Genomic DNA, 10281 nt, shown 5'->3' on the forward strand with positions numbered 1-10281 from the left:
AATAAAGGAAGACCAAAAGATTCCAAAAAGGGGCTAGGAGGTGGCTCAGTGAGTCAGGGTACTTGCTGCCAAGATGGAAGACTTGAGTTTCCATCCCTGGAACCCACATGGTGGAAGGAGAGACCCAACTCCTGATGGTTGTCCTCTGACTTTCATATGTGTGCAGCAGCATGCACCCTCCCCACTTAGAACATGTTTTTTTTTTTTTTTTAAACAGAGTCTCAGATAGCCAAGGCTAGCTCTTTTTTTTTTTTTTTTTTTAAGATTTATTTATTTATTATATGTAAGTACACTGTAGCTGTCTTCAGACACTCCAGAAGAGGGCGCCAGATCACGTTACGGATGGTTGTGAGCCACCATGTGGTTGCTGGGACTTGAACTCTGGACCTTCGGAAGAGCAGTCGGGTGCTCTTACCCACTGAGCCATCTCACCAGCCCCCAGAACATGGTTTTTAAAGAAGGACTCCAAACACTCTCAAGCCATTCTTGTGTGCATGTGTGTGTGTGTGTATATGTGTGTATGTGTGTATATGTGTGTGTATGTGTGTGTTTGTGTATGTGTGTATATGTGTGTGTATGTGTGTTTGTGTATGTGTGTATATGTGTGTGTATGTATGTATGTATGTACATATGTATATTGTGTGTGTGTGTGTGTGTTGTGAATGGTGGCTAACGGTAACTTTTAGGCAAGTAGGTTGAAGTCAGCTTTGGAAGAATGTGAGTTCCCTGCCCTCAGTAACTTGTCAAAAACCTCTCCCTCAGTGAGTTCTGCTTGTGGACGTTGTACATCGTGGTGCGCACTAGGCTCCGCACCACGATGTACAACGTCCACAAGCAGTTTTTTTTTTTTGAGACAGAGTTTCATTATGTAGTTTTGGTTGTCCTGGAATGCTCTATATACTGCTTGTGGACGTTGTACATCGTGGTGCGCACTAGGCTCCGCACCACGATGTACAACGTCCACAAGCAGTTTTTTTGAGACAGAGTTTCATTATGTAGTTTTGGTTGTCCTGGAATGCTCTATATAGGCATTCAAACTCACAGAGATCCATCTGCCTCTGCTTCCTGAGTGTGGGATTAAAGGTGTGCACCACCATGCCTGGCACCACTGAATAATAGCTTTACCAGCTCTGCGACATGAAGTAGGCTGGTGGCCTTCTTTAAGCTTCAGTTTCTTCTTTTGAGAAACACTGATGCCAGGTACAGTGGTCTACATCAGAGCAGTCTCAGCACATAGAGGCCAAGGTAGAAGGATACATTGGAGGCTAGCTTGGGCCTGTCTCAGCATTTGGAGCTTAACTGAGGTAAGTGCTTGGTAGTCACTGGATGCTTAATAACTCAGACAATAGGTTGAGTAGGTACCACCTCAGGAAGCCGCTCTGCCTGTTGCTAGGAAGTCAAAGACCTCCCCTTCCCTCCCTCCAATGTGTTTCAAAGCCAAATAGTCTAGAGTTGAGGTAGGTACTATTTTGGGCCAGAGGGCTGTCTTGGGAAGACTTCCTGGAGTTTGAGGTCAGATGAGAGCATGAGAGAGATGGCAGACTCATGGGCTTGCTGGCTCAGGGTCCTCCCAATCCTTGTTCCTAGGACTGCACCCTGGGCACGGCCAAGTGTGTGGTGTTCAGCTGCCCACTCTACAGTTTTGATCGTGCAGCCGTGCTTCATGTCTGGGGCCGCCTCTGGAACAGCACCTTTCTGGAGGTGAGGACACCACTGGGGCTCTAGGCTGGGTGTCTTCTGCAAAAGTCCCATGGGAGTTTGCTTTTTCTCCTTTCACATCCAAATGCAGCACTCTGTAAAGCCACATTTACCCTCTGCCTTGGCACCATTTTGTCTGTAATTTCAGGTTGGGGAGGGTTGAGGGAACATCGGCATTGAGGAGTCTCTTCCCTATCCTCTTAGGAGTACATGGCCGTGAAATCCCTGGAAGTGATTGTCCGAGCCAACATCACAGTGAAGTCCTCCATTAAGAACTTGTTGCTCAGAGATGCATCTACAGTGGTCAGTTGCCAGGCTGGTGGATGTGGTGGGTGGACGGGGACTCTCTTCCTTCCACTCACTCCAGCTTTTGAGCTTCTTGTTTCTCAGATTCCAGTGATGGTGTACTTGGACCCCATGGCCGTGGTTGTGGAAGGAGTCCCCTGGTGGGTCATCCTCCTGGCAGTGCTGGCTGGGCTGCTAGTCCTGGCTTTGCTGGTACTGCTGCTGTGGAAGGTGAGGCTTGGGGAGGGATGGAACCAGTGTGAACTAGAATTAGAGTAAGGTAGCTAGCCTCTCACCCACACATGCACTCATCCCTGTGTGGGTTCCATTTGCCAAAGGCCAGCTTGGACAGGTCAGGTACACTGTTGAGGAGGGGTGTGGAGTTGGTGATTAATCACTCAGCAGACTTTTCTCTGAGGGAGTAAAACAATTCTCTGAGGCTAGTGAAAAGGATGAGAAAACACACACACACACACACACACACACACACACACACACACACACTTACTTGGTGGCTGAAGCAAGGCTCCAACAAGCTCCAACAACCTTATTTTTCCCCTATAGCTTATATACCCCAGCAAAATCTTTCAAGCAATATACAGATTACCCTGTGGTTACATTCTAGTTTTCTTTAAGTGAATAATTTCAATCAGTTATGTTTAAAAAGAAAAACATGATCCTGATACCCTTACACAATTAAACGTTTTACATATTACAGGTGAAAAAACAAATTATTCCCAAGGACCCATATATATTCATGTTTAAGTAACTTGTTATAGATTAACAAAGGGTAAGCAAGCAAGCTGCTTTTATCAGCTAGTTCTCTTACAGGGAGGCTGCAATTTGTGGTTGCAAAAGGATCGATTATTTTATTATTTATCTTAAAAAGTAATCTTATAAAAAATCTTAAAAGAATCACAAATCTAAACTTTTACTTATTTCTATTTTTAAAAAAGATTTATTTTATTTATTTTATGTATATGGGTACACTGTATATGGTACTGATGGCTGTGAGCCATCATGTGGTTGCTGGGAATGAAGGTTGCTCATTCTGGTTGGCCCCACTCACTTGTGCCTAATTTATTTATTATTATACCTAAGTACACTGTAGGTGCTTTCAGACACACCAGAAGAGGGCATCAGACCTCATTATGGATGGTTGTGAGCCACCATGTGGTTTCTGGGAATTGAACTCAGGACCTTTGGAAGTGCTCTTAACCACTGAGCCATCTCAACAGCCCAAATCTAAACTTTTATATAAAAAACAACCAGCCATTTCTACTTTAAATCCTCAGGGTGCACACCCACTCATCAACAGTTTTTTAAATGGATACACGCAATTAATCATCACCCTGATCACCAGTCCATCTTCCTTAGCAAGAAAGGCACATCAGCTGGTGCTAGTCTTAGACATAGAAAAAAAAAAAAAAAAAAAAAAAAAAAAAAAAAAAAAAAAAAAAAAAAAAAATTCCCCACTCAATTACCAAGAGTGTGACTTTCTGAACTTTAAATTATTCCCCAAGATTTTCTATGTCAAAGCCACTAACAAAAACCATCTTAACCTAACTTCACTAATAATCTACGTTTCTAAATTCTTTCTAAGGGTGGTGGTTGAGTCATTAATCTGCTCCAGCAGCAATACTTGGAAAAGATCAATTACTATTATTATTTTTTGTTTTTGTTTTGTTTTTGTTTTTCGAGACAGGGTTTCTCTATGTAGCCCTGGCTGTCCTGCAACTCACTTTGTAGACCAGGCTGGCCTCAAACTCAGAAATCTGCCCGCCTCTACCTCCCGAGTGCTGGTATTAAAGGTGTGTGTCACCACATTCGGCTCAGTTACTATTATTGTAAATGCCAATGCCCATTGAGGAGCTGGAGACCCCCTTAGAGTTTTTGTACAACTCATAGATCATGACCAGGAGGGCAACAAGCAGAGCAAAACTCCAAAACAGCATAAAGTTTTCGAGACAAATAGTTCTTTGGGGCTCTGCCTCTCCGAGGCACAACCATGGTGATTGTGCTGACCGGTGGGCTGCACTCTCTGAGGTCTAAAGCTGTTTTGCTGTTCCTCTTGTATGGCCCCCTGCCATCTGGCAACTCCATGGAGCACTTACCCTGCATACACCAGGAACTCTGTTTGCCCCGGATGTTTCAGAGATGTCTCTGGTACCGATCTTGTCCTCGAGGATTGTGTAGTCCAGTAGGAGTCGAGGAGCCTTGTAGTTGAGGGCAAGGTGGAAGGTGTTGAGTTGAGAAAATGGGAACTTGGAGGAGGGAACGCTTTGGAGGGCATTCCCTGGAGCGAAGCTTTAGAAGAGGGTGAAGTGGTAGGATCAGGATGTGGGCAGATGGAAGTGGTATGTGAGACTTCCAGAAGAACCTCGGTGGATAAAGCCACAAGAGTAGGGAAGTGTGGTCTGACTTAACCATACTGTGGCAGCAAAGGCTGAGAAGGAAGCTGTGATCAAGGCCAACAACTGTGGAACACTAGCTCAGGGAACTGCTTGGAGCTGAATGGTAGCTGCATACCAGGCTGCACATGGAACCATTCTTCTTTGAACAGAGCTGTAACAGAATCCTATTGGCTCAACATAAAAGCACACACATGCACATGTCAGTGCAGGGGATCTCGTGCTCTACCAGGGCTCATCCCTGAGCCACATGCCACATGTGGGGCTGGTGTATAACCAAGCACGCCCTTGGGGCTCTGTGGACTGCCTTGCCCACCTGCTATTTGACAAGTGTGTGTCATCAGTGAGCCAAGCTCTGGAGTGGCACTCATGCTGTTGAGAACTTGCCCAGTCTTAGGGACGATTAATGCCTTCAGGATTGGCCTCAGGATGCCTGTCCCATGCACTACTCCCACAGAACAGATATAAAGGTCCACTTCCTCCTCAATCTTCCCATCCTCTGCCTCTTTCCCCTTATCCTTCAACATCCCAGTGTGGCTTCTTCCGTCGGAACAGTCCAAGCTCCTCATTTCCAACCAACTATCACCGAGCCCATCTGGCCGTGCAGCCCTCGGCCATGGAGGCTGGGGGTCCAGGGACTGTGGGGTAACTGTTTGTATGCATGTGTGTATACAAACGTGTGTATATCTATATGCTTATGTGTGTGAGTCTATGTACAGATCCCATAATTGGGGTGTGGGGGTCATGAATGTGCAGGGGTGTGTGTGTCAGGAATGTGCAGAATAGAGAGAGAAATGTGTACAAGGGAGATGAGGGTCCTAGTGTCTGAGGTAAGGAGTAATTAGAAAGGTGAGGTTTTAAGTGTCAGCATACAGAGCTCAGCATGCACAGACAGTGGGTAGGCTAGGAGTGTGAGCATGTGGCATGTGGGGTGGCTCCATGCATGTCTTTTCTGTGGGAATGAGTGTGCAGAGATGATTGTGCAAGGAGACCTGTGCGGTCTGAGCATGCAGGAGCCTTGGCTATTCTGAGTTTTAGTATGTAAGAGGTCTAACACCACCTTGGTAGGTGAGGGGTTAAGCTTCTGTATTCATGGATTCAAGGACCCTAACCTAAGGGGTTGCATACAAGCACACAGGTATATGCATATGAGGTTGGAGGAGCAGGAGGTCTAGAAGGCTATTCATCCCTTGGATCTTATATTCTAGGAGACACTACTGAGGTTTTAAAAGAAGTTTGAGTAGGAGAGGAAGGCTTGGGAGGTCCTGATGTTCAGCTTCAAGCCTCTCTTTCAGGGACCAAGGGAGATTTCCTTGTTTTTTTCCTTGGGTTTTCCTTCTGGTTTTCCTCTTGCTATGAATGAGAACCTTGGACCCTGGTACTGATGGTAGCAAGCTGGGGGCTGCCCACGATGCCGGAAGCTGATCAGCCTACTTCACTTTTGCTTCAGCTGGTTCTTTCCAGCCCAGGGACTGTTAGGGGCCTCAAGGGACCTCCGTCTGCAATCTCCTCATGGTCTGGCTTGGTGTCTTTATAGCTGGGATTCTTCAAGCGGGCGAAGCACCCCGAGGCCACCGTGCCCCAGTACCACGCAGTGAAGATCCCTCGGGAAGACCGACAGCAATTCAAGGAGGAGAAGACAGGCACCATCCAGAGGAGTAACTGGGGCAACTCCCAGTGGGAGGGCTCTGACGCACACCCCATCTTGGCTGCCGACTGGCACCCTGAGCTGGGTCCTGATGGACATCCGGTGCCAGCCACTGCCTAACTTCTGCTGTCCCAAGCCCAGCCCGTGGGTTCCTTCCGCCCTTTTCCCAAGATGGCTCCTTGGGATGGAGATAGTGGAGTAGGTTGCTGGCATCACGTTGAGATATGGCAAGCTCACTTTTTCAGGAGCACAGATCTTTCTCCCACCAGGAGAACCACCCTTCCATCTTCCCCATACAATGCTGTGAGACGAGGGGGCATGGCTGGAAGGGCAGGCATGTCCTGATGCAGGGTGGGGAGAAGGGGTCCTGAGCTCCCTCTCATCCACCCTGTAAAACCTGTCTTCCCCAAAGTGCCTTAGACAGAGGGTCAGGGAAGAGACTGTGTCACTGTCTCAGGGCCCTTTCCTCCCAAGTCTCCCCTGCCCTCTGGCCTTACTGTGCTGTACCAGTCCAGTGGTTTTGTCTATTTATTAAAAAAGTATTTGACAATAAAATCTCTGGCTGCTTTATTGAGTGCCGCTCTCTCATCCTAAGGTTTTTCTGCTCGCTCGTTCCTCCGAACCCCGGGACAGAGTGGGTAGTGGGGAGGGAGGCTGAGGCAGCCTGGCAGGGGATACATGTATTGACTTGGGATTAGTTCCAAGGGGGCACATGGTGTAGTTTCAGAAGGACGCTAGGGAGAACTTTACCATAGGGACAAGAGAGAGGGAGAATAGGGGTCCTAGAAAGGGGTTGGGCAAAGTCCAGGGCTTAGCAGTGTAGTTTTCTGCCTCTAGTGGCTGAAGCTGATGAATGATCACCCTGGCAGCGGCAGTGGCAGCGGCGCTGAGAGTCTCTCTCATACTTTACCTGACTCCTCCTTAGAAGTACTGTATTGGGGTGACTTCTGGCTGCAGGTGGGGAGATCAGATGGCATCCTTGGGGAGAGTTTATTTCACAGCTTTTCCCATGATGTGGGGCCCAACAGGTAACCACCTGAAGGGAGGGGGCTGCCATTCCAGCTGGACTTCGGAGAACTGTGCCCTCTCAATGTCTTTCCAGGTCTCTCTGGTGAGGTGGCAACCATCTCCGATGTGTTTCCAGGTAGGCTCTAAAACTCGCTGCCACAGGAAGGCCCGGCTTCCCTGAGGCTCAGCCACGTGCTCCCAGAAGAACAGAAGGCCTCCCTGGGAGGGAGGAAGTAAGGAGAGAGAGAGTTACGGTCATTTGTATCTGCTCCATCTTGCTCTTTTTGTTTCAATTCTCTTTCTTCACTCAGACCCAGCTTTGTCAGATCTCTCTGAAGTTAGAGCTTCCGCCCTAAGAGTTTATGGAGCAAATGGCTCCAGACATTACCTGTATGTCTAGCTCCTGTCCTCCTCACAGTGCATATAAGGAGCTTCTGGTAACAGGGTGGCCATGGCAGGTGAAAGGTCTGTATAGAATTACCAGGAATACTATACAGTAGGGAACAGGAACAACTGACTTCCAGGTGTGTAACCTTTGAGCATTGTGACATGATATTTGTCTACCTGTTCATGCTCAAGAAATCTGTGTTTAAGCTTTTTTTGTTGTATTTTTCTTTTCTTCCTCTCTCTCTCTCTCTCTCTCTCTCTCTCTCTCTCTCTCTCTCTCTTTCTTTCTTTTTTGAGACTGGGTTTCTCTGTGTAGCCCTAGTTGTCCTGGAACTCACCCTGAAGTCCAGGCTGGCCTTGAACTTAGAGATCTGTCTGCCTCAGCCTCCCAAGTGCTGGGATTAAAGGTGCGCACCCAGCTATTTTGTGGTTAAGTTACAAAAAGTCATTAAAAAAAGTCATTGTATTTTAAATACATTAACAAATTTGTGTTGGGCCACTTTCACAGCTGACCTGGGGTTAGATACACCTGCTAGATAGAGGTATGATCCCAGCCTCTCCTGACATTCTGGTGTCCAGCATAACCCAGACATCCCAGGACTTCTGGCTACAACAGGACTTCCTCAGACCCTTTCCCCCAGTGTGCTCTTCCTAGGGAATTTGTCCACTCCCATACTGAAACTGCAGAAAAGTCACCGGGTCCAGAGCTCATTCTCTAGACCACATCTTGTTCTGACTTCCAGACCTGAACTTCTGATGCCCCGTGTGGCTTCTCTGCACGGATGTCTTGGTGGATCCTGAGACCCATCACGTCCAGAACAGTTTTTCCATTCCAGCAAGTGGACGATTCATCCACGCCCTCTTCAGTTGTGCAAGCCAGAAACTTCAGAAATCATCCTAAATTCCTCTCTTTCCACACCCTGCTCAAACTTTCATAGACTCGACTCCCCCAACACTTCTACTTGAAGAGTTTTATTTCCCCCACCGCATCCTCCACTAGAACACTTTTAGCCTCTCCCCCCACACCTCCTCCACACCAAGATAACTTCTTAGACATCAATTTAAACTTCACCACCTTCGGTGTCTTCTCTAGCTTTCCTCACTCCCCTGTGTTTCCATAGTAACCTACAGTGCCCCTTCATGGTCAGATCTCCCATCTGTCAGCATAGGCACAGGCCTAACAGGCCATTCTGATGGTGTGTTCAGCTGTCAGGTGGTGGGCTACATCAGCGTCCTTTGGAGTTGCCCTACTATGCTTACCTGCTCCAGGCCTATACCCTCCCTAGTCTACTCACCGGCCTCAGGACTCTCTGGACTTCCTGCAGGACCTTTCTGGGGCTCTGCACAGAACATAGCACCAGGGTACAAACCACCACATCCATGGAGCTGTCAGCCAGTTGTTTCATGTTCTCTCCGTAAGCCACAATGAAGCGCTCATATTGGAGGTGCTTGTTCTCAGCCATGCTCTTTGTCAGGAACTTCTCGAAGTTGGGGTTTGGGTCCACGCAGGTGACCTTGCAGCCCTGTGGGTAGAACTGGAAGTTGGCACCGGTGCCGCAGCCCAACTCCAGCAGGGCCACGTTGCCGGAAGTCCCCTTGAGATCTTTTATCTGGCTAAATAGTTCCCGTTTCTTGCTTTCCATCTTTTTGTAGGACCTGGCTGTTAGCATGGCCATTAAGTAGGGGAAGTAGGTTTTACATATAGGCTGCCAGCAGCCCAGCAGAGCCAGTAGGTGCAGAGGGAGAGTCAGGAGCAGCACCAGCAGCTGCAGAAATAGAACCAGGCCATCCATGATACCAGCTCCTGGTGGAGTGTCTCGTGGAACACTGGAGTTTTGCCTCTGCCCAGGCTGGCAGATGTAAGTCTCCCCTCCTCCTCGGATAGGACTTTGCTCTTTGCCTCCTGGCTGGTAATTCTTTTACTGGGTGGAGCATGTATTCTTCTAGAATCATGGGTCATACAGTGTCACTGGCTCTTCAACAAGTTTTATGTCGGTGAAGGATCAAGGCAGTGCCTATGTTGCTGTGTTATAGAAGATAGTTGAGTATGCTGGCTTGCCTCAGAGGAAGCAGGAAGGGGGCCAGGTGCGGGGGCATGTTTCAGATCACAGCCTCATGGGGGCCAAAGGCTGGGAGCAGAGCAGACTTACTCACTGTTCTCAGATCTGCAGGTTGTGCAAGCTAAAAACACCCTCTGGGATTTTATAATCAGCAAAATGCCTTTGTCCTAAATGATGGCCAGATAGAATGTACAGGGTTAGGCCTGATGTTATGAGAAGGAGGGAGGTTACTGGGCAGAAGAAAGATTCTGGGGCTGGAAACAGGCCTCAGCTACAGAGTGCTGGTCTGCTGTGCTCGAGGCCCTGAACTGAAAGAGGGCAATTTAAAAAACCGGTGAAATAGTGTATTTAAAAATTTATGTATGTATGCATGTGTGCATTACATGTATGCTCTTGAGTGTATGTGTGTTATGGTGCAGTTGTGGAGGTCAAATGACAGCTCCTGGGAGATGTTTCTGTCTGTCCACCACATGAGTGCTAAGGATTAAACTTAGTTTGTCAGGCTTGTCAGCAAACATCTTTACCTGCTGATTCATCTCAACAGACTCTGATTTTAATGTTATGAGTGTGTGTGTGTGTGTGTACATATGCATGTGTGTACGATATGTACCAAGGTGAGCATGTGGAGGTCAGAGGACAGCTTTGTGGAGTCGGTTCTTTCCTTGCCCCTTTACGTAGGTTCTGGGGGTCAAACCCAGGTCTGCAGACGTGCACAAAAAGCACTTTAGCTAGCTCAACCATCTCACTGGCTCTAAGAAGACACTTTTTTTTTCTCTTTTTTTTT

At 47.7% G+C, this 10281-nt stretch overlaps 2 protein-coding genes across 7 annotated transcripts in view; one reads left to right on the forward strand and one right to left on the reverse strand.

The window, feature by feature from the left end:
• The window catches only part of Itga7 (integrin subunit alpha 7), a 25302-nt gene extending 18705 nt beyond the window's left edge, over positions 1 to 6597 (forward strand). For 4 of the 6 annotated variants that reach the window (XM_029482650.1, XM_029482649.1, XM_029482646.1 and 1 more), the window contains 4 exons: positions 1588 to 1701; positions 1903 to 2001; positions 2089 to 2214; positions 5932 to 6592. In XM_029482650.1, coding sequence (XP_029338510.1) covers positions 1588 to 1701; positions 1903 to 2001; positions 2089 to 2214; positions 5932 to 6162 — 570 coding nt within the window. In that variant the 3' untranslated portion in view covers positions 6163 to 6592. Of the gene's footprint in view, positions 1 to 1587; positions 1702 to 1902; positions 2002 to 2088; positions 2215 to 5931 lie in introns of all 6 variants that reach the window. The other 2 variants (XM_021173693.2, XM_021173694.2) reach the window with 1 other exon arrangement.
• Positions 6585 to 9310, reverse strand: Mettl7b (methyltransferase like 7B). The gene is made up of 2 exons (XM_021173695.2): positions 8733 to 9310; positions 6585 to 7269 (listed from the first exon to the last, which is right to left on the reverse strand). Exons 1-2 carry the CDS (start codon positions 9228 to 9230, stop codon positions 7033 to 7035), a joined length of 735 nt encoding a protein of 244 aa, XP_021029354.1. The 5' UTR covers positions 9231 to 9310; the 3' UTR covers positions 6585 to 7032.
• Between the last annotated feature and the right edge of the window lie 971 nt (positions 9311 to 10281).

This window comes from Mus caroli, chromosome 10, assembly GCF_900094665.2.
Source record: "Mus caroli chromosome 10, CAROLI_EIJ_v1.1, whole genome shotgun sequence".
Classification (NCBI taxonomy): domain Eukaryota; kingdom Metazoa; phylum Chordata; class Mammalia; order Rodentia; family Muridae; genus Mus; species Mus caroli.